At 37.6% G+C, this 22,014-nt stretch overlaps 2 protein-coding genes and 1 pseudogene across 6 annotated transcripts in view; 1 reads left to right on the top strand and 2 right to left on the bottom strand.

Moving 5' to 3' along the window:
- The window catches only part of LOC144651835 (uncharacterized), a 216,332-nt gene that overhangs the window by 125,310 nt on the left and 69,008 nt on the right, over positions 1–22,014 (top strand). The gene's annotated exons all lie outside the window — the stretch shown is intronic.
- Positions 124–21,455, bottom strand: LOC144651853 (uncharacterized; annotated as a pseudogene). The gene is made up of 4 exons (XR_013570374.1): positions 21,402–21,455; positions 2,105–2,238; positions 827–1,166; positions 124–518 (listed from the first exon to the last, which is right to left on the bottom strand). The product of XR_013570374.1 is annotated as an uncharacterized LOC144651853 (transcript).
- On the bottom strand, positions 13,431–18,716 carry LOC144651753 (uncharacterized). The gene is made up of 6 exons (XM_078511729.1): positions 18,403–18,716; positions 17,774–17,987; positions 17,637–17,686; positions 15,068–15,201; positions 14,217–14,588; positions 13,431–13,995 (listed from the first exon to the last, which is right to left on the bottom strand). Exons 1-6 carry the CDS (start codon positions 18,539–18,541, stop codon positions 13,648–13,650), a joined length of 1,257 nt encoding a protein of 418 aa, XP_078367855.1. The 5' UTR covers positions 18,542–18,716; the 3' UTR covers positions 13,431–13,647.

Raw genomic sequence — 22,014 nt, 5'->3', positions numbered from 1 at the left:
TTTCCGTCAACCCTCCTGCCTTTTATTTAATATCGTCAAACTTTAAACAATTACAAAGTTCACCCAGAAATCAGAGGAATTACACAACGTTATATGATTATTCAATTGATCACAGTCCCTTTTTTAAGTGTTATGCAGGAATGGATGTTTTGTCGCGGCGTCTAAGCTTGAGGTTTAGGAACTTCCTCAACAAAGATCCGGGATACTGATATATATCCCGTGTAGGCGTCCGCACCTCCTCCATAACCTTCACAGTTACCCACCGAGAATCCCACGCGCACCTTTCCTTTCTTGATGTTGTTACAGTGCCCTTCAACATGGCGGACACGGTGGGGATCTTGGGGCTTTGCTCCTCCCAAGCACACAACACCGTCAATTGGCTGGGGAGCTGCACATTCAGCACCGTTGAAAGTGAAATACCAGCGTTTGCAGCATAAATGACAATTAGCGACTCTAAGACCACCAGTCCAGTAAACATGGAGGGCTGTGTCAGAGAAGTTCTTAGTGAACAGACATTCCTATGAAAAAAAAAAAAATAATTATAAAAAGTAAAAAATCAAAAGTAATATAACTAGATGATTGGAAAGTCAGAATAAGTATTTTGTCGGTTCATTATATAGTTATACACCAGAAGTTCATAATCGCATGAACTTCTGTATACAATTAGTTTAATTTCAGAATCAATAATTTCAGAATTGTTATAGTTTGCGTTTTTCTTTTATAGTTTCTGGTTTTTAAACATTTACTCTTTCATTTCATTGTTATAGTTACATGATACAGACATACAAATCGTGCTACAGTAAATACATGTTTCCGCAACATTCACCTTGATCAGACCGTTGTCTTTGCCTTCATTCAAGTTTTTCCACGCACACTCTTTCCAGTTCTTATAAGACATCGCACCAGGAATCCCAGGGATTCCGCTTGTTCCACTCTCTCCGCGCTGCCCTTTTTTTTTGGTCGGGAGGACCCTGAACTCCAGTTTCTCCTTTAGTGCCATGAGTTCCTTTGGGACCTGGAGGTCCCTGGGGTCCAGTCTTCCCTGGGCTACCCTGGTCACCTTTGGCTCCTTCACGGCCATCACGGCCATCACGGCCGGGTACCCCAGGAGACCCAGGCTTGCCGTGCATACCAGGGACACCACCATAACAGAAAGGAGGAGGCTGCTGTGTTGGATAAGAAAAGTATTATTAGTTATTAAAGCTTTGACATCATAGATATAAATATCCCTTTTTGCCATTTTTTCTGCCCCATTGCTTTATAATTTTAAGCTAGTTGCACTGAGTGCAATTTTCCAGTCTAGTTGAATCGTTTTCCTGCTTTTATGCTAGCTTGACTAAAATTTTTGTCAAAGCATACAATTGTTTGCAATCTCATGGACCTACTGGCGACAAAAAAACTGATGATGATGATACAATTGTAAGTCTGTTTTACCAGAATTTTTAACAGCCAAAATTTATACTTGTGTCGCATGAAACCTAGAAATAATAGTCCATTTTTATTAAAAAATTGTTATATTAGAGCACTGAAACTGTTAACTAGCATTATTGGCTGCGGATGGCGCGGAAGGAAACGGATTGCAATTTAAAAAAGGTAAGCCAAACGTTTTCAAATTGTTTCCGCGCGTCTTTAAAAAATCGATAATTGTAGCCTTAGCTTGATTTCTATCCGCTTCTTATTTAACAATTAGACTACTCGCCCTCGTTTTCTATGGGCGATAGTCAACTCGGCTGCGCCTCGTTGACTATTTGCTCATAGAAAACTCGGGCTCGTAGTCTAATTGTTAAATAAAGATTATATCTTCCTTTATATTTAGATGTTCAAAGATATTGTTTTTCATGGGTTAAGTTGCCTACCACGTATTTCAGAACAGTTTAGACCAAAATCTGCGAAATCTCCGTGGCATAATCTCCTTGAAAGAGGAGCCAAAATGATCATCAGAGGAGTCCTTAATTATTTTCGCACTGAACTGTTTATACAGTGAATTATGTAAAATATAGCATTACGCCCAAAGTAAAAATCAATATTTGAAAAGAAATGATTGCCATTTTGCTACTTTCAGAAATAAGCATTTGTACGTAACGGAAAATGATGTCTGAATTACCATTTTGTAGGATGGTTGATTGGTTTTGTTATTTGCTGTGGCGCAGTAAACCAACAATGACATCGCAAACAGAGACAACAAGGAGATCACAGAGACTTTATGCGAAATGAAGGCCATTTCTTCTTCACGATCTGCTGCAAGAAACGTTAGCACATACAAAATGACTAATAATTTTGCAATTTTTTCGCAATAACGATAGCATGAAGTAAGTCACTGCGAATTTCTTTTTTAAATAGAGGGCATTTGAATTCCGTTTTGATAAAATGTTCAAATGTAAGATGGCACTTTTTCAATCAGGTACATAAAAACCAACCTAAAAGGGCGACTATTAAAATCCCTCGCGGGAAGGTGAATTTTCAACTTAGCCGATAAAATTATAATATAAAAAAGTGTATCAGTTCAAAATAGCATCATTATTCAGTCTTGGCGCGTACGATATGAACTAAAATGAGTACAAATTTCTTTTTTCAGAAAACTAGCGATGATTTTTTTCTGTTCTGCGTTGATTTTAATTTTCTCAAATTTTGTGCAGATCTTTACTCTAGTAAAAGAATCCATAGTTAGTTACCCCACAGTATTGAAGAATTAAGAAAGATATAAAACAGTTCAAATCGATAGATCTATAATGAAATTTTGACTGTGTATTGATTTCTGGTAAACAAGCGTCTGAAATCAACTTTTCACTGGCAGTAGATATTGAGAAAACCGTCTCGCAAGTACGAGTAGGAAATACAGAGAAAACCGTCATACCTCAAAGCTAGAAGGGTCACTTTTCTGTTCCAAGTACCTGCTGAACAACTCACTGTAAAGGAATGATAAGTAAGCTACGTGTACAATTGAGTTTTCAGCCTTTGTGTTGACTTTGGTTCGTGTTCGGACCAGTTTGTTGTTGACCATGACCATGAGTCATTCTATTTCAATAGAGCATTACATCACTGATAATGTTTATGATAGTTGCTTTGTCTTAATCCAATAAGAGTGAAGATCTTGAGTTGCTGTTACGTTGTACCAAACAAACATAAAGTCATTTTCAGAGCTGCAATTACGCGTTGCTTTTTACACAAGACCGCGAAGAGTTTTTCTAATATGATATGTTTTAAAACTTTTTACAATCAATTATCTATCCGTTTACTATTCCGTGTTTGAATTTAAAAGAGCAGTTACATTGCTTTATGCCTGAAGGATCATTTGATCAGTTGGCAACACTTGGTTTACAAAGCCGACTCTATGTTGATACAGACGATTTTGACTTGTTTGCGTAAAGGAAAATTATAAGAAAAATAATTCACATCCACGTCGTCTCTCAGTTTGCTAAATTGCCACAAGGCAAAGTCCACTTGATTGAAAAAAAGATTTTCTTAAAGAGTAAAAATCATTATTCCTTTTACTGATATTAGATATTTTTCATTAAAGCGTTCATGGCTTGCCGTTTTTCAGTGTTCATATCTGACCGCGGGTTTGTTTGGTTCAGTGCATTGTATTTGTTATTGTGATGTGTAGGACGAATTAATATAAAAAACTGAACCCGGTGAAATCTCATTTATCCCTCCCTCTATCACCAAAATCCGAGATCACGCTGAAGACTTTCTTTGATCCTTTTTTTTTTCTAACAAACTATGTTTGTGCACTTTAAGGTAACTTCGCTTTTCTTTTTCTGTGGATTTCAGCTTAGAGCTAGCGCTCTTGTTTTGGCATGCCAGTCAACACAAACGATTTTGACTTGTTTGTCAAAAGCGAAATATAAATCTTACTAGTAGCGTATTCTTAACTTTGCTTGACTTGTCGTAAGAGTATCTTTGCATGAAAAAAGGGTTAGTCCTAAAGTGCCATAAAGTTTATATAGATGATTTAACTTTAGCAAAGAATTGACATTTCATGATAATCCATTCTTTGGGTTTAATTGCTGATGATTGTTCAGTCCCACGGGTTTGTTTGGTTTCTGAAGTTTTTTCTATATTTGCATTTATAAACATGTCATCAGATACAGTTGTACGTGTTTTTTTCATACATTTTTTTAACGTAGTGAGTTGTTGCAATGTTTATTTTACGTGTTTCCTAATTGTTTATAAAAAAAAACGTTTTATTTTACGAACAATTGTATGGCTTCACGACTCTGGCCAATTGCAATGATCACGGTCATCGTATATATTCCGTAAATATTTTTTGCTTTTTGTGGTAGAGCTTTCCCTCTAAGATTAACATAAATAATTGAAATCCAGTTATGAGTGGAACATCAGAGAGCTACTCTCCTGTTTCTGTTCTCTATATAATCGCTTAGTGGAGAACCAAACATAACTTTTATTGCTGTCCCGATGTAAATCTCTCAAGGAAAGTTATACTGGTCGATGGGTTAGATTTTTGAATTTAACAGTTCACGATCACTGAAGCCTGGTTTTCACTAGCGACGCAAGCACAAGCGCAAGGATATAACAGCTCTTATTTCACCGTGAAAACGGCTTTGACTCAAGCAAAAAACACAAGCGCATTACAAGCACAAGCACAAGGATCAAAATTTGTCCTTTTGGCGTGATTGCGCTTGTGCTTGCGCTTATGCTTGCGTCGCTAGTGAAAACCAGGCTTGAGCGTTCGCTCACGATCGTTTGCTAAACAGGCCGCTTAGCTTTATACTTTGTAGTGTACACTAAACAGGGACAATAGAGTGATTTCAGTTAACCCGTGAAATAGTTATAACACTTTTAGATACTATTAGACACAATTCCATTGTTTTCTTTTGTTTCCTTTTCACTCTTACGCACAAACTGGCAGATATTGTTTCACTGGTTAAATGAAATCACTCTAGAACCGAGGCTTGCTTGCTTAATTAATCAGTAAAAGCCTAGTTTATATACACGCGGTGAACATGTCTCACAAATCTTACATTTCTTTGCTGATATGTAGATTTATGAAACGATCAGTATGAAGAAACCATTTCTAATAAAATGACATTAACCTGTCCTTTGTCCGAAATAGGCCGTTTTCAATCTGTTGGAATGTGTAGTATTATGACGGGAAGTAGAACCATCGTTTAGTTTAGTTAATTAGCAACCGGCAGGAATTTAATACTGTCTAATAAGTTTGTCTAATAAATTGATAAGTGCACGAAATGCTATTTCGCTGTTTGTTTTTAATTCTGTGAGAAATTGAAGGGTGAAATTTTTGACCGGCCCATCTCCAAAGGCTAGATTATCAATGTTTTTAAATCCACTCGGTAGACGTCTACATGTTTTCTCAATTTGTGTTGGAACTAGTTTCAAAGCGTTTTATTTGAATGTCTTTCTTCTGCTCTAATGTCTCAATCCTTTATTTACAATCATGTGAAACGTCATTAGCCTAGAACTGTTTACCGTGATTGGTGTTTTAAGTTTTGAGTTTAAGTTACCTTTGCTCCACTATGCTCCATTTCCTCGCGTTGTACATGCCACCTTTTCACGTAGCACCGTTCTGTGAATGATTGAAGTATTATTAACATATTGCAAAGTAAGACTGATTTGCAGCCTTTGGTTAATCTAATGATTTCTTTTTCAGCAGCCACCAGCTTAGTACCCAGGCGCATTCTTCCCACTTACTAGTGACGTCATGTATACATGACGTTATAACTTGCATTCTCGTCCCCAGAGTCACTTGTCCTTCTTAGCCGGCAGAGCCTACGAACGAGAAACAAGTGGCTCTGGGGACATATGATTTGACAGCCAACTAAATGAACTTAAATCCCCTTGTTAAAGGGGAGTTTAAAGCGGTTAATTTGGTTGGTCAGATTTGAATCTTCCTTTGTTTAAATCCAGCCAATCAGATCATGTGTTACAAGAGCCACTTGTTTTTCGTGCACAGGCTCAGCCCGCTCAGGCACTGTTTACACGGACGCGGTTTCATTTGTAACCGCAACGCTTTCGATGCGGTTACGCCTTTCGTTTACACGGCGCCGATCGAGACACAACTGAATCCGGATCGTTTTGAAAACGCTCTCAAAAGTGTAGCGTTTTCAAAACGATACGGTTTCACTGGTTGTGTAAACGGCAAAACCGCATCGATTTGAAAATGGTCAAGTGTTTTGCCACAAATTGACTGGATCGCGAAGAGTAAATATGACGAACCTCGCACAGAGTGCAGCGCTTGCTTTATACAATCACGTTCGAAAACACTTGGAAAACGGTAGGATATGTTTCGTGTAAACACTTCGAAACTGTGTCGTTTTCGATGCGGTTTCGAGTTCATGAAACCGCGTTGATTAATAACCGCGTCCGTGTAAACGATGCCTCAGAAGGACAAGCGGCTCTGAGAACGAAAATGTATACAACAACAACAACAACAATCTTTTATTTCGTGCCCAGAAGAGTTTTACAATAGGTAAATACATGCAAAGAGAAAAATTAACAATAAAAAAAGAGCACAGTCACTTAGAAATAGCTAAGGCTAATCGAGCTAAGTGGCTGGGCCAAGCGGAAAAAAATATTGCAATAAAATTACAGTCCATTCACACACACACACACACAGACAGAGAACAAAAAAGAAAAGTGTAAGTACACACACGAAAATGAAAAATAAAGTACATCAATGTACCAGTTAGTAGTTGGAGATAATCAATTCTTTTAAGAAAAAAAAAAAACGACTCTTAGATTTAAGTGAGTCATCAATGGAATTCCAAACTTTAGCACCGAAAAAACGAATGTTACATTTGCCGTAAACTTGCTCCTAGGACTTTGCTCGAGTTAAGCAAACGAACGAACGCTTAAAGGACTAGGCCTACTAGATGAATTTAACCCCGAAAACATTGTTATGTGAAAAATATGTCTTTAACTGAATAATTTGGATTCCTTAAAAAAGTTTGTATTGGCGCTTGAGTTGAATTTCCGCATAACTGGTCTTCGATTGATGTTTCAGAAATGGCTTTCATGCTAGAACAGTTTTTACTGGCTTTCTTTAGAAATAAGATGCACACAGCGGTTAAAGGTATTTATGCTTAACTAGAATGACTGGAATGGGATATCAATAAGCTTTTTTCAACTCAACTTAAGAGAGTGATTTCATAAAACCTAAAAAAAATGATACCACAACTCTCTTTCGATACACTTGGATTCAATGTGAGCCAAAACAGTTGGAATTCTTTGAATGAATTCGGAAAGGGGCCATTCACAGTGTAAAGGCATATAGTCACATGCTAGTGGTGCACTATCGCACAGTGTACTAAGTCTTAGTGCAATGATGTGCCACTAGCTGAATATTGTACAGTTTATGGGAATTTGGAGTGTAGTCGCGAATGATTAGGCATGACTGCAGCAAGAAAATTGTTAAATACATTTTAAAAGAGAGAGCAAAAAAAAAGCCTTTGAGCTCAATTCTTTTTGGTGTTTTGTTATCGAAATGATTGGGTGTTCCTCCACGTTTAAGACAAAATTCAGTTGGAAAGCTCCATGCCTGAGTTGGTGTAGTTAAAACCTCAGCACTCGTTTCACGCAAATGAACACTTTTAAAATATACAATGTATGGTTTGGGCAAATGATTAAGCACTTGTCAAAAAATTATTCAAAATCGTACAAAAACGGCATAAAATCACGCCAGTCTTAGAATGCGTGACCAAAAGTATTACAACCGTATTTGTTCTTTAACTCAATTTAATCGAAATACTAGCAATACTTAGGCATAAATCAAAATAAATATGCTAACCTTTGCTTGATTATGATGCCCTGACCGCTGCAATACGTTACTTTCCTGTCATTTCTTCAATGGCTTCCAGTTCAGTTCGCATACCGCTTGTCTTGCGACTGGTGAATTTGAAGCAACCACTGCTAGTTTTTTTGTCCAAATATGTATCGTCATGATTTACGAGCACTACTTGTGTTACTTGATTAAGCCATATTTCATGTCATAGCCGGCAAAGCGTTTTCAATAAGCCACTTTGCAATGCCTGTTGGCACCATTTTTATTCGAAAGTGAAGTATAAATTTGCATACTTTCGAGAAAAGCGTGACAGTTTTTATACTTAGGGGGTGGGGGTATGGTCTTAAATTTTTATAATTTTCTATATCCCTGTTACATGACAGCAAAGGGACCTCCCGTCGATCATATAAGCAAGGATTGCCAACTATCGTTTTAAAAGAACAAGAAACTTTTATTAGTATACCAAGTACAAATAAAGAGGCTGTGGACAGGCTAGGGACAGCGTTGTGTAGTGAGAAAAAGAAATATATCAAAAAATCTACTAGTAATACGTGACTCGCAGGGCCTCGCGAAGCTCTGGGTTGGGGATGGGGTGTTATAAATAAGGAGGGGATTGTCTTCGCCTTCTGCTTCGTTCGCGATTAGCTTGAAGTCGCCGTTCACGTTGATCTGGAGTTTCGTTGGTATATCTTCCTCGCGCACCGGACACTACCCGCTTTGGAATGAGGTAAAGTTTATTGATCGTGACTCGCACTGGTACACACGCCGGGTCAAAGAGGCGATTCACATAAGACTTTACCCTAATAATATCAACAGGGACAGTGGAATTGAAATTCCTGAAGCATGGATGCCCACGATCAAAAAACACAACAACAGGAGAACTGTACGACTGCGGACCGCCGAGGGAGCAACAGTAAACCAGCATGCAGAACACGGAGGATCGAAATGCACCAATCACAGCTGTTGAAAACCAACCAATCACAGCGCAGCCGTGTGTTTTATAAGCTAACGCACAACCAGTCGACCTTATCGCCTGATGAAGACTAGCAGTATGCAGTCGAAACGTCGCGATCTCCATCACACGTGACTACGTCGTGAGACAAACAAAATATTACTTTAAGTTTTCTCACAGCTTGTTTTGTCACGGGTTCCTCCACAGAAAGCACAATAAAGAGTGCGCCCGCGAGTGGCCGGGGGCATAAATTATAGCCTCAGGCCACGTAACCGGTGATAACCGGTTTTAACAGGTGATTTGTTATTGTTACCTAGTAACGGGCATGGCCACGACACCCTCGTTCCCAGGGTCTACTCCGCTTTGAAGATGGCGGCTCTTTCTGGTTCGTAAAGAGTTATAAAGCGTTGGGAAGCGCAGGCTATTTTCAAAATCATCGACAAATTATTGGATAGTCGCATTTTGGACATTTATTTGAGGGCATTAAAAAAAAAGAAGAACGAACGGCAGGAGGATTCGAACCCTCCGCCCGCGCGCCCTTGATGGCGATGAAAGGTTTATAGCCTGAATATGCGTTGAGGGAGTATTATGTGGAAATCAGTGTTATTTTAATCCGAAAAGAAAAACGATAAAAATAAAAGGCTCAGGATTCGAACCCACAAAAAAAAAAAAAAACATAATAAAAAAAAAATAAAAAAAAAAAAAAAACCCTAGCCGGATTCGAACCCCCGCCCTCAGTCCTGAAGATTTGATTTCAAGTTCGACGCCTCACACCATTAGGCCACCAGCGCGCGGCCGTGTGACGTCATTTCCGCCACACACCAAGCTCACAAATATATATATATATATATATATATATCTACACTTATTTGACAAAAGGTGGACCAGTCCCGCAAGAAAAAATTGAGGGGGGGGGGGGGGGGGCAACGTCTTGGAAGGTTGTGCCGGGTAGCTGTGTGGTAGGGCTAGCAGCTCAAGGGAGCCCAGTGTCAGGGGTTGAATTGCTGGCTTTCTAGGGGGGTGGGCAGACCAGATCTCTTCGCATAGATGTTAATTTAAGGTAATTATGATGTTATATTCCTTCTATTATGTGGAAATCAGTGTTATTTTAATCCGAAATGAAAAACGATAAAAATGAAAGGCTCAGGATTCGAACCCACAAAAATAAAAAACATAATAAAAAAAAATAATAATAAAATTCTAGTCTGATCAAATTATAAGACTATTAAATACAGCTGTGTTAGGACGGCAAGGGAATCCTAAAAATCATGTCTTGATTTCTCAGTCATGGTGTACCATTTTCAATTTATTACCAGCCTTTGTTTTTTAGAACTCAAGATAAGTGATCAAGTACAAAACCCATGATTTGAATTCATGAAAGGTGGTAAAAAGTTCTCATTTTCTTTTTGATATGATTTGAAACAGTATATTAGTCAAAACATATGACACCATTGCAAAGGATAGAAGAATATGGTGTTAACGAACAATGCCACAGGCAAGGTATGTGATGCATTTTTAAACATTATTTTTTTGCCCCTAAGAGAAAGAAAGACTAAAAAAATCAAAATATTTAATCCCCCATCTGTGGTATTCTAGACACAAATTTATGCCAGCGTAAAATAACCGGAACGTCCCAAAGGCCTGCAGGGCTTGCTAACCAGCCGGGGACCGAGAGTCTGGCACCGACCGGGTGCCCCTGGGGCCTTTCCAGGTCCATGTTGTATCACAATCTACACTGATTTGACAAGAGGTGGACTCCGCGAACCGTGCTTGAAGGCCGACGTTAGTCGGCCTTCAAGCCAGTCCCGCAAGAAAGAAATTGAGGGGGGGACAACGTCTTGGAAGGTTGTGCCGGGTAGCTGAGTGGTAGGGCTAGCAGCCCTAGGGAGCCCAGGGTCAGAGGTTGAATTGCTGGCTTTTTTGGGGGTGGGCATAGTGGAGTGTTTTTGTGTCATTTCCACCAGACCTTGCCAGACACAGCAAGGTCATGGTATTTTAATGAGTATTGTCTTGTGACTGTCAGGCAGCTGCAGCCCTGTGGCAGCTTGGCTGTCACCGGGCTGGACTAGGCACTCTGCTCGGCCCCCCTGGTCCTGGTCTAGCCAGGGGACTTCAGGGGGAGGGAGGGTGGCTGTTTGTGAATTTCAAGCCTCTTTTTCAGCCGGCCGGGCACCTTTTGTTGAAACAAGTTAGATATATGACCGTAAACTCCACAGAGATTTCATCCCGCCTGAGCCCTTTGAGGGACAAAATTATACACCCAATATACATTTTGGTTTTTATAGTAGGAGCAACCAGCAATTAGTAGATTATAGACTACCACGAAACTGGAAACGAGAAGCGAACGACTTTTTAGAAAGGCTTAATTAAAAAGATTACAACACTTTTTTCCTGAGGGACTGGTCATAAAGTACAGGGGAGGGGGTGGGCTTTGAAAAATTGGGGGTGGGTCGCTATTTTTCACCATGTCAAAAAGGGTGGGTCAGGAATATAAAAATGCACTGCATTAGGGGTGGAACAATTATTCATTGAACGGCATCTATAATAGTGTAATAGTGCAGAATTCCCTAAAATAGCATTTCAGCAGTGCGGGCCGTAGACATTTTTGTCTATATGATTTCCTGCGATATGATTGGTGAAGACAAAACCAAAACAAATTAATTTGACCGAGAGGGATTGGGTCGAACCTTGCGGCTGGCTTTGCGGCCATCTTGCAATGCGGAGAGGAAAGAACAATAATATTCACCATTATATCACGAAAACAGAACAGTTATTTATTATTTTCACATTACTTAAAGTCGTCTGGTCTGTCTTCCGACATCGACCGGCATACATACCCAATTTTTTTGCTCCACGATCACGTTTTAGCAGGCATTTTTTCGAACTCTTGGAGACCTTCCTTCGAATTGTTACTGAATGTATGCTGCGTCCGCTTGCTAATTTGTCGAACTTCTGCTGTATTTTGGTGCAAAACGTATTCGTTAAAGACAGAACAGACTCTATTTACTATAGAATCTAGATGTGTTCTTTTCGTTTCCTGTGCCTGTTAGTTTGTAAGATTACTATACAATATGTTTGCGGATGAAAGAGAAACAAATGTTGTCAGATTGTTGCTGATTCTTTTAATAAAAAAAGACAGTCGTTAAAACAAAACTGAACAGTCAAGTGAGTGAACGCAGGCCAAAGCTAAACGGGTAATCTAAAAGTACACTGTACCAGCATCTTACTGCAGTGTTTTTTTTTTCTGGAACATTATTGATAACTTGATTTTGCAAATCATTCAGATACTAGTATCAATATGGTTCACTAAAAATGTATTTTTGATCGAAGCAAGCAATGAAAGCCATCCTTTTGGCAAGACTTTACCAGACATCATTCTTTTCACACTTCAAGAAGGTCATTAGAAATTCTAAGGTTTCAAAGTTTTAAAGGAAAGTATCTATGTAGGAGTTTCAATCCAAATTACCTGCCATGGAAGAAATATTATTACATTTTAATTCATGATTTCTAACTAGTTTGGTTTGTATTTTTTTTTTCTCTGGAGATAACATTTTATGGCAATAAATCTGGATCAAAAGAAAATATATCATCAACTAGTTTAAATCATGTTGCCTGATATTTATGCCAGCAGCAGGTCAATTACAGCCTGGGTACTTCCTTTCTCCAACAATTTTTTTTCAGTTGACACCTGTAGAAATCTCTCTCAAAAAAATTATCCACAGTGACATACACCGTGACACAGCTTCCACAGAGTCTAAAAAATAGTTATTTATCATATGACAAACAATTTGAACTGCCCTGAATCTGCCACTTAAGGAGAAATTTGACTGTGGACCAGAGTGTGGACATGCAGTGGCACCTTTGGTGTTTTGCAGAAGGTTCATTTGAGAGGTTAACATAAAATTAAAGGAATTAGTGTAAATTGATCAAGCCAGAAGAATCTGAATAGATACAAGCAAATGTATATACAAGACTGCAGGATGATATGGGTTTAATTATGGATTCATATTTTTAAAATCAGCATTCACTCCAATGATTTATCACATAGATTCAAGTTACTTTCTTTCATCCTACTGCATTAACCAAAAAGATTGGACAGAACTGTACACTGAGATCAAGCTAAAAGTTGACCAAAATGTGCCCAATGTTAAAATACCAGGTTATTCAGGTTATTTACTTTCCAATCCAGTCTTTCAAATGCGAGCTTATTTGATATTAACCTTTCAATTAAGCATTTTGTTTGTGTTCCATATTTCTCTTATTTTCTAGCTTTTTGCGTTACAATGTAAACAAAACATTACATCGTTTTCTGGTGCCAGTTGTACGAGAAAAAAAAAAAAAGAACTAAAAAAAAGAAGCAAACAAACAAAAACAAAGAAAAGCAACCATATTTTAAGTTGTCACTCTTCCTGCCTTTTAATTAACAACAGCTGCAAATGTGAAACAATTACAAAGCACACCCAGTAATCAGAGGAACCATTCGTTATATAATTAAGCAACTTATCACTGTCCCATTATAAGCGTTTATGCAGGAATGGACGTTTCGTCTTCAATATGCTATAAAACCTTTAGAAAGGCGTTAAATGCTGTAGATATTAGTCGTCATTTGTAATTTTTAATTAAATAATTGTATATATTCTATAACTTTTAGCTCATTTTTAATCAGGAAATGCGTCGCACATATTTAAAGCTTTAAAGCTTTGAAGAATTTTATTCACTTTATTTTATTTTATTTTATTTTTATTTATTTTTTTATTTTTTTTTATTTTTTATTTTCATTGTGGCTTACCTGTAAACTAGCTGGTGCGTTCCCGCAGATTTTGCTAACCATATCTGCGGGACGCATCGAAACCATAGCTAAGTGTAATGACCACATTAAACATTGTATTGTATTGTATTGTATTGTATTGTATTGTCTCGGCATCTAAGCCTGAGGTTAAGGAACTTCTTCAATAAAGATCCGGGACACTGATATATACCCTGTGTAGACGTCAGTACCTCCTCCATAACCCTCGCAATCACCGACCCAGAATCCCACGCGCACCTTGCCTTTGTGGATGTTGTTACAGTGCCCCTCAATATGGCGGACACGGTGAAGATCTTTATGACCACTTCCTTTCCACATGTACACAATACCGTCAATTGGCAGGGGAGCTGCACATTCAGCACCGTTGAATGTGAAATACCAGCGTTTGCAGCAACCGTCACAGTTGTAGATTCTCAGGGCACCGGTCCAGTAAACATGGAGGGCTGTGTCAGAGAAGTTTTTGGTGAACACACAGTCCTGTGAAAAATTTATGATACAAAGATAATTCAAAAATTCAGTTTACTAGAATCTGAAATAGTGAGGAGGAGCGTTTTGTCACCTCGAGTTTGAAAAGTTCATTTTCAGTTCTGTCCGAGGTTTGTGAGATTTTGCTCACCTCATATCAATCCTTTCCTTAATTTATATAGTTCATTCAAACAAAACTTTTTAGATAAACATATAAACCTTGAAAAATTTACCTTGATCAGACCGTTGTCTGTTTGGTCATTCAAGTTTTTCCAGGCGCACTCTTTCCAGTTCTTATGAGACAGCGCACCAGGAGTCCCAGAAATTCCACTCTCTCCACGCTGCCCCTTTTGGCCGGGAGGACCCTGGACACCAGGTGTTCCTTTAGCACCATGAGTTCCTTTGGGACCTGGAGGTCCTTGGGGTCCAGTCTTCCCTGGGCTACCCTGGTCACCTTTGGCTCCTTCACGGCCATCACGGCCATCACGGCCTGATGCCCCAGGGGACCCAGGCTTGCCGTGCATACCTGCAGGGCCTGGTACTCCAGGGGACCCAGGCCTGCCGTGCATACCTGGGATACCACCATAACAGAAAGAAGAAGGTTGCTGTGTTGGAATAAGAAAAGGGTCATGAATTATTATGAGAACGTCAGTAAAGACAAATCTCTCAGCAAGGTCAGGTGATCGAGAAGATACGAGTTTTGCATGAGTTGCTGATTAGATTAAATGGATATTTTATCCATCCCTTTTCCACGCCAAAAATCGAAGGTTGTCGACTGTTCCATACCTTTTGTTAAGATGCCTGTTTTGGCGGCTGCGTTTTTCCATTTTTAAGTTTTTTTCGATTCAAGCAGAATAGATCAGAACTATTAACATCACACTGCTGCACACACTGTTTTGCAAATTACAATTATTAGGTTAGGTTAGGTTATGTAGTTAGGCAACTTGACGAGCAAACAGTATATGGATGGTTCTTTTCAGCTGCTTAGTTCAGTCTTCCTCCTAGCCACTGTATGGTTTCAAGTTAAAGCTTTAAGATGACTATCCTAAGAGATTCTTGCCTGGAAATAACACAAACAGCATACCATATTGGACGATGGTTGTTTTGTGGTTTTGTTGCCCTCCGCAGCACAATAGAAGGCAAAGCATGACATCACATACAACATGGAAACCACAGAGACTTTACTCATAAGATAGGCCATTTCTTCTTTACGATTTTCTGTGGAGAAACGTAGAAAGATTAAAGATCAAATCCACCGCGTCTATTATTATCATTAGAAATTAAAGATATCTGCAATAATGGCAAGAGGCAATCCTATAACAAAAACCATTTGTATTTCAAAATCTACGACAACAGTCTGCATTTTAGAGACAGAAAATCTTGATTGCTTAATATTCAATATTTTTTTCGATATTTTTTGCCACTCTTGCCTCGTCGCTGTATAACCTCGAGTAGAACGACTCGTGATAAAACAAGTTTGTGAATACTAATTTAACGGCTATATTTAGATTTTTTTTTTCTTACAGGGAATGTAATTGGCCAGAACAGCTTTTTTTGTTACCCATTTGTCCAATGAAATTTAGTCTTATAATAGTAAGTTACCTAATGCTGACGTGTTGCATAAGTTGATGACCTGGGTGACCCTTCGACTGAATAATTTTCTTCTCTTATTTCTCAATTTATTTTTTAACGCAAAACAAAACCAAAAAACCGGACCGAATATTTTCTGCTCAATTTTCCTAACGCAACTTACAGTCAAGAGATTATCCATGTTTAACTGAAGTTATGAAAACAGATCATTCCAATTGCTTGAGAAATAGGAAAAAGAAAATGTCTGAATATGTTATCGATATTTTCAACTCACCATGAAATTTAAATGTTGCGAAAAATTTTGGAACTACTTTGGAAGTCATGATCACTCAAAAGAACTTTTATTGTGACAACACCAGACAATTTTATAAGTTGCAAAATTGTGCTTGAAGTAAAAATGTCTCGGTCCGTTTTCACTGACATCATTCAGTTTGTTAATTTGGTTATGAGTGACTCGCTTTTTCTTTACTGACAGACTGAGGTAAATCAACCATACAGTCACCAATAAATGCAGTTTCAATTTACGGCATGTGGACAGTTTATCTTGTTAATGATTCTTCATTAAACACGATTAAGTCCGATTAATATAGCACGTGAATTATAAGAAAGATGGAATTGTGCGGGACTTTACTGAGTCTAACTGGAATTGTTTATATCAGGAGAAAATGACTGACGTATCTTTTTGAAGCAAAGTTGCGCATTTGGATCGCACGAGTTTTCACAAGTCGATGTTTGGGTAAACATAACTTCATCTGTGATCAAGATTCTATTTTTTAAAAACCTATATGCTGCCATAAATTTTTGTTTAGTAGTTTCCAAAAATGAAAAATGCGCTCTAGCAAAACAGTATACATAAAAGCACATTTAAAACAGTCTCTAACCTTCCTTGTAAACTTGCGTGTCTGGTAATCTGCAGACAATAATCTTTGCACTGGAGGCGAGCGAAAGGAGAAGGAAATGTTAGATATGACATTAAATCAAGCAAAGAAGCAGGGGAAATCAAAGTTGTGGCTTACACAGTCAACCGAGTAGCTCTTCTCTTGCCCTTGTTTAGAAGTGGAGTAGAATGAATCTCGATAAAACAAGTTTGAGAAATAAAAACAACTTTGTTTAGATTCAAAGTTGCATTCTTACGAGGAATTTCATTGGCTGGAACAATGTTTTGTTAGCATTTTGTCCAATGAAATGAAGTCTTATAATAGTAAGTTGCCTAATGCTGACGTGTTGCATAAGTTGATGACTTTGACGAACCTTTGACTGAATAATTTTCTTCTCTTATTTGAGATACTATACCAATTTTTTTTTAACGCAAAACAAAACCAAAAAACCGGACCGAATATTTTCTGCTCAATGTTCCTAACGCAACTTACAGTCAAAAGACTATCCATGTTTAAATGAAGTTATGAAAACAGATCATTCCAATTGCTTGAGAAATAGGAAAGAGAAAATTTCTGAATATGCTATCGATATTTTTAACTCACCATGAAATTCAAATGTTGCGAAAAATTTTGGAACTACTTTGGAAGCCATGATCACTCATAAGAACAATTCATTGTGACAACACCAGACAATTTTATAAGTTACAAAAATTGTGTTTAAATTGAAAATGTCTCGGTCCGTTTTCACTGACATCATTCAGTTTGTTAATTTAGTTATGAGTGACTCGTTTTTTCTTTACAAAGACTGAGGTAAATCTACCATACAGTCACAAAAATGCAATTTCAATTTACGGCATGTGGACAGTTTAGCTTGTTAATGATTCTTCATTAAACACGATTAATACAAGAAATACAAGAAAGATGGAATTTATCGGGAGTTTACTGAGTCTAATGACTTGTTTATATCAGGAGGAAAATGACTGAGAAAACTACGTATCTTTTTGACGCAAAGTTGTGCATTTGGATCGCACGATTTTTTGAAGTCGATGTTTCGGTAAACATGACTTCATGTGATCAAGATTCTATTTTTTAAAAACTTATGCTGCCGAACATTTAAGTTGAGTTTCCAAAAATGCGCTCAAGAAAAACATTATACATAAAGGCACATTTAAAACAGTCTCTAACCTTCCTTGTAAACTTGCGTGTCTGGTAATCTGCAGACAATAATCTTTGCACTGGAGGCGAGCGAAAGGAGAAGGAAATGTTAGAGATGACATTAAATCAAAAGCAAAGAAGCAGGGGAAATCAAAGTTGTGGCTTACACGGTCAACCGAGTAGCTCTTCTCTTGCCCTTGTTTAGAAGTGGAGTAGAATGAATCTCGATAAAACAAGTTTGAGAAATAAAAACAACTTTGTTTAAATTCAATGTTGCATTCTTACGAGGAATTTCATTGGCTGGAACAATGTTTTTGTTAGCATTTGTCCAATGAAATGAAGTCTTCCATTTGTTAGTCCCGCTGAATCTGTAAACGACAACTGAGAAAGAAAACAAAGAACTGTTTGTTACATTCTACTCTTAATAAATGAAAAAATTGAGTAAAGAAGCAGACTGAGGCGAAAAAAAAAAGTAAATTTTAGCAGTAACTTACGCCGTCAGCCGCCGAGTCACTTTTTGTGTTGATGCTATTAATTTTAGCCCTCCAGTTGGCAAATGAAGTGATTGTGGACAAAACAAGTTTGTGAATTAATTTCGCAACTATATTTTGAGGGATGTTTTCTGGAAAGTATTCTTAAAGGCAGTGTTGTTCGACAGAAATCAATTCTACCTTTCGCATGGTTACAAGTTACTTTTCACATATGAAGCGAGTTTGACAAATAATTATAACCTTTAAAATATATACCTCCAGTAACTGTATTTATTACGCTTAAACAGCAAGGAATTAGTGTTTACCTCTAAATTCTCGGCATTCTGTCTCAGAACTTGCCGAAGTAATGACGTTCCCTCGTGTTTTATAGAAGTTCATACCGTTGGGCTTGCTGTATCGATCGTCACTTGCTGTAAAGAAGTTTAATAGCCGGATTAAAGACATTAATGTAGCTTAAGTTAAAATCTGTTTATGTGGCGGCCAGACGGTCTTCATGCAAATCAAAACTCTCAAAGCGAGTAGCAAAAAGAGTAAAAAATCTTGCATCTATTTAACTCTCATTGGATGGTTATTCTCTTAAATTAAGCCTTTCCCAGACGAAAAACGCCGGTTTCTTGAACGCTCCAACAAGTACCTGTTCCAAGCCGTCGAGTGCTCCAATGTAAACAGGTAAATATTTGCCATTTATATTTTTATAAGTGAATTGTTTGATAGTGAATATTTGAGTTCCGGGTGATTGCGTTTGTTTGACAGGATTTCTATCGCAAATAGAATGTGATTTATCATTATAATTAACTCTTCAGTCGGGCCATAACCACTCGACATAATTAACACTTCCTGTTTCTGCCAAGGACGATTTACGAAACATCGTAGGGTTCGAGATTAAACGCCCATATAGTACAGCAGAGTAGTAGTAGTATTACTTTTTTTTGGATTTTTATTTGGGGGATAAGAACCGATAGCTAGAATGGATCATAATTGAATAATCACGATCTCACTCACTCGTCTTTATGACTAAACAAACAGGAAAAGATTACCATACACGCAGACTTTAACGTGACACGCGTGACTCTCAGTCTTTCGCGCGCACGTTCATTGAAGAATCGTGTGCAGTTCGATCTCGAGTTCGACACCACAACTGGGGAATTTAAATTTAAGATTGACTAATGACTTTTTAGTTTACTTCCGCTTATTGATGTGATGCCATCAGGAGCGATATAGTGTTTATGGGAATTAAAAGTCAGTAGTCTACTTGGAATCAGAGATGGGAAATGTTCAAAATATGTTTCCTTACTAACTGAATTTGAAGTTTTCCATGATCACATTTGCACGCGCGCTATCGAGGAAGAGATGAAGAAGGTAGGTGAACTGACTAGGCAGTGTGGGTGGGGGTAGGGGTGGATAAAAATGCGACTGCATGTTTCCCAACGTAAACATATCTAAACTCTAAAAAAATTATTCAGTAAGTCTTTTTTTTACGACTTTTAAACTTCACAGACCGAATATTACAGATAAAAAGAAAGACAGCTGAAAACGGTCTTATTGAGTGAGAAAAAAAGAATTTTCGTGTTATGGTGTGGCGCCCTATTTAAAGCGACTGTGTCACGGATTTTAGGCATGAATCAAAGGCTCTATGAGCAAAGTCGTGAATGTGGTATATTATAAACTGATAGCCCAGAATTAGCCAAAATAAATTTTAAATGTCTGCTGACAAACAACATTTTTTGTAATTGTCTATGAAATCTGTTAACATATGTCACAGTTGAGTCATGTTTAAAATTCTAGCTGGTAAGTGATAAATAACCCCATATTCTAACTGAAAACTAACCATCCAGTAGTCCATCGAGGCCTTCTAGCTAAGCAGCTAAAAAGTGAAGATTATTTCAGAGCTTAAAATAATTAATGCTGAGAGAGACACGTATAGTGGTAACAAGATATGAGGTACCTTAAGATGCTGCGAAGCTGGTAATGGAAAGAAGCTAGGGATTTTTTTCCACCAAACTGTTTCACATTTGCTAAAGGGTTCTTTAATTAATAACCAGGTAGCTCAGCCATTTTATACAGGACAGTGGTATTATTCGACATACATTTTTCTCTGTTAAAGAATGGCAGACACTGTGACAGAAGGCAAATAATTAAAAGAAACTAACAGATGCCTCATACATGTGACTTCTAAGAATTGAAATTGGCAGGAAACAGTAAAGCCAACATAATTTATTATCAATTTAGAGGCGTGATACATGTAACAAATGAAAACTGCTGCTTATTTCCTTTTCTGGTATCTTTACTTGCAACCAAAAAGTTTACTTTACCCCTTTACATGCCACGAAAATCATCAATGCATTTTAATCAGCCTTATTAATTCATTTTTAAATAATCTCTATACATTGCCAGCCATCCTGCAAAGATCTGGTGGCCATGTTGGATTAAAGGATCTGAACCTTAAAGCTTGTTTATCTTTTACTCTTTGTTTTCAGCAGTCAATAACAATAACTCCAAATATTTTATTTTTCAAGCTGTACAGTCTGCTAAAAGTCAATTTATAGAGAGCAGTATTCACTGTTTGTGAAAAATATATGTTGTTATTTGCTGCAGCGCAGTAAACCAACAATGAAATCGCAAACAGTGACAACAGGGAGTTCACAGAGACTTTATGCGAAATGAAGGCCATTTCTTCTTCACGATCTGCTACAGGAAAAGTTAGCAGAGACAAAATTACTAAAAATTTCGCAATTTTTCGACATATCGATAGCATTGAGTAAGTCCATAATGCCAATTTGGCTTATAAAAGCATTTGAATTCTGTTTTGATTAAATATTCAAATGTAAGATTGCTATTATACCCTTTTTCAACCACATACATTGAAACAAAGCCTAAAAGGACGACCTTTGAAATCTCTCTCGGGAAGCTGAATTTTAAACTTAGCCGATGAAAAATGGGAATATACAAAAGTATATTAATTCAAACTTTCCCTCTAGCAGAGCCATTTCAGTGCTGGCGCGTTTGATATGAGCTAATATTGGTCACACTCGTAAAAGAACCCACTATTATTTATTATTGAAGAAATAAATATAATTGTTCAAAACTATAGGGCTTTCTTGACCGTCTTATGATTTCTGCTTCAATCTGGAATGATATCGATCTTATGTTTCTAGGTAGTAACAGTTTTGCTATAAAATATATACGCAAAACTTTCGGTGTGAATAGTTCAACAGGCGTCTGAGTTCAGTTTTTCACTGGTAATAGATATCGTGAAAACCGTTAAGCAAGTACGAGCAAGAAATACAGAAAAACCTGGTCATACCTCAAAGTTCGAAGGGTCGCTTTTCTGTTCCAAGTACCTGTTGAACAACTCACTGTAAAGGAATGATAAGTAAGCTACGTGTACAATTGAGTTTTTAGCCTTTGTGTTGACTTTGGTTCGTGTTCGGACCAGTTTGTTGTTGACATGAATCGAGCTGTTTCAATAGTACATTACAACACTGATAATGTTTATGACAGTTGCATTGTCTTTATCCAATAAGAATGAAGATTTTGACTTCCTGTTACGTTGAGTCGAACAAATATAAAGTTGAATAAAAGAGTTTTTCAAATAAGAAAAATTGAATGATAGATAACTTGTTTTCAGTAGCAAGTCCCCGATTGAATTTTCTGTCTGTGTAGACCTAAACGAGCAGTTATTTTTGTATGTTTTTTAGCGATCCGAGTTGGAAACTCCTAGTTCGCAGTGCTTGTCAACATAGACGGTTTTGACTTGTTTCTTGAAAAGAAGAATAATAAGAAAATATCAAATTCAGGTCGTTTCTTACTTTGCATAATTGTAACAAGACAAGAGCCACTTGATCGAGAAAAGATTTTCAGGAAGAGCAGACATTGTTGATTGGACGTTGAGCAGTGTGTTTCCTTTTACTAACCGT

The sequence above is a fragment of the Oculina patagonica genome, chromosome 4 (assembly GCF_052425735.1).
Source record: "Oculina patagonica isolate OP01 chromosome 4, crgOcupat, whole genome shotgun sequence".
NCBI lineage: Eukaryota > Metazoa > Cnidaria > Anthozoa > Scleractinia > Oculinidae > Oculina > Oculina patagonica.
The sequence above is the reverse complement of the archived record's forward strand: the minus strand, read 5'-3'. Positions and strand labels throughout refer to the sequence as shown.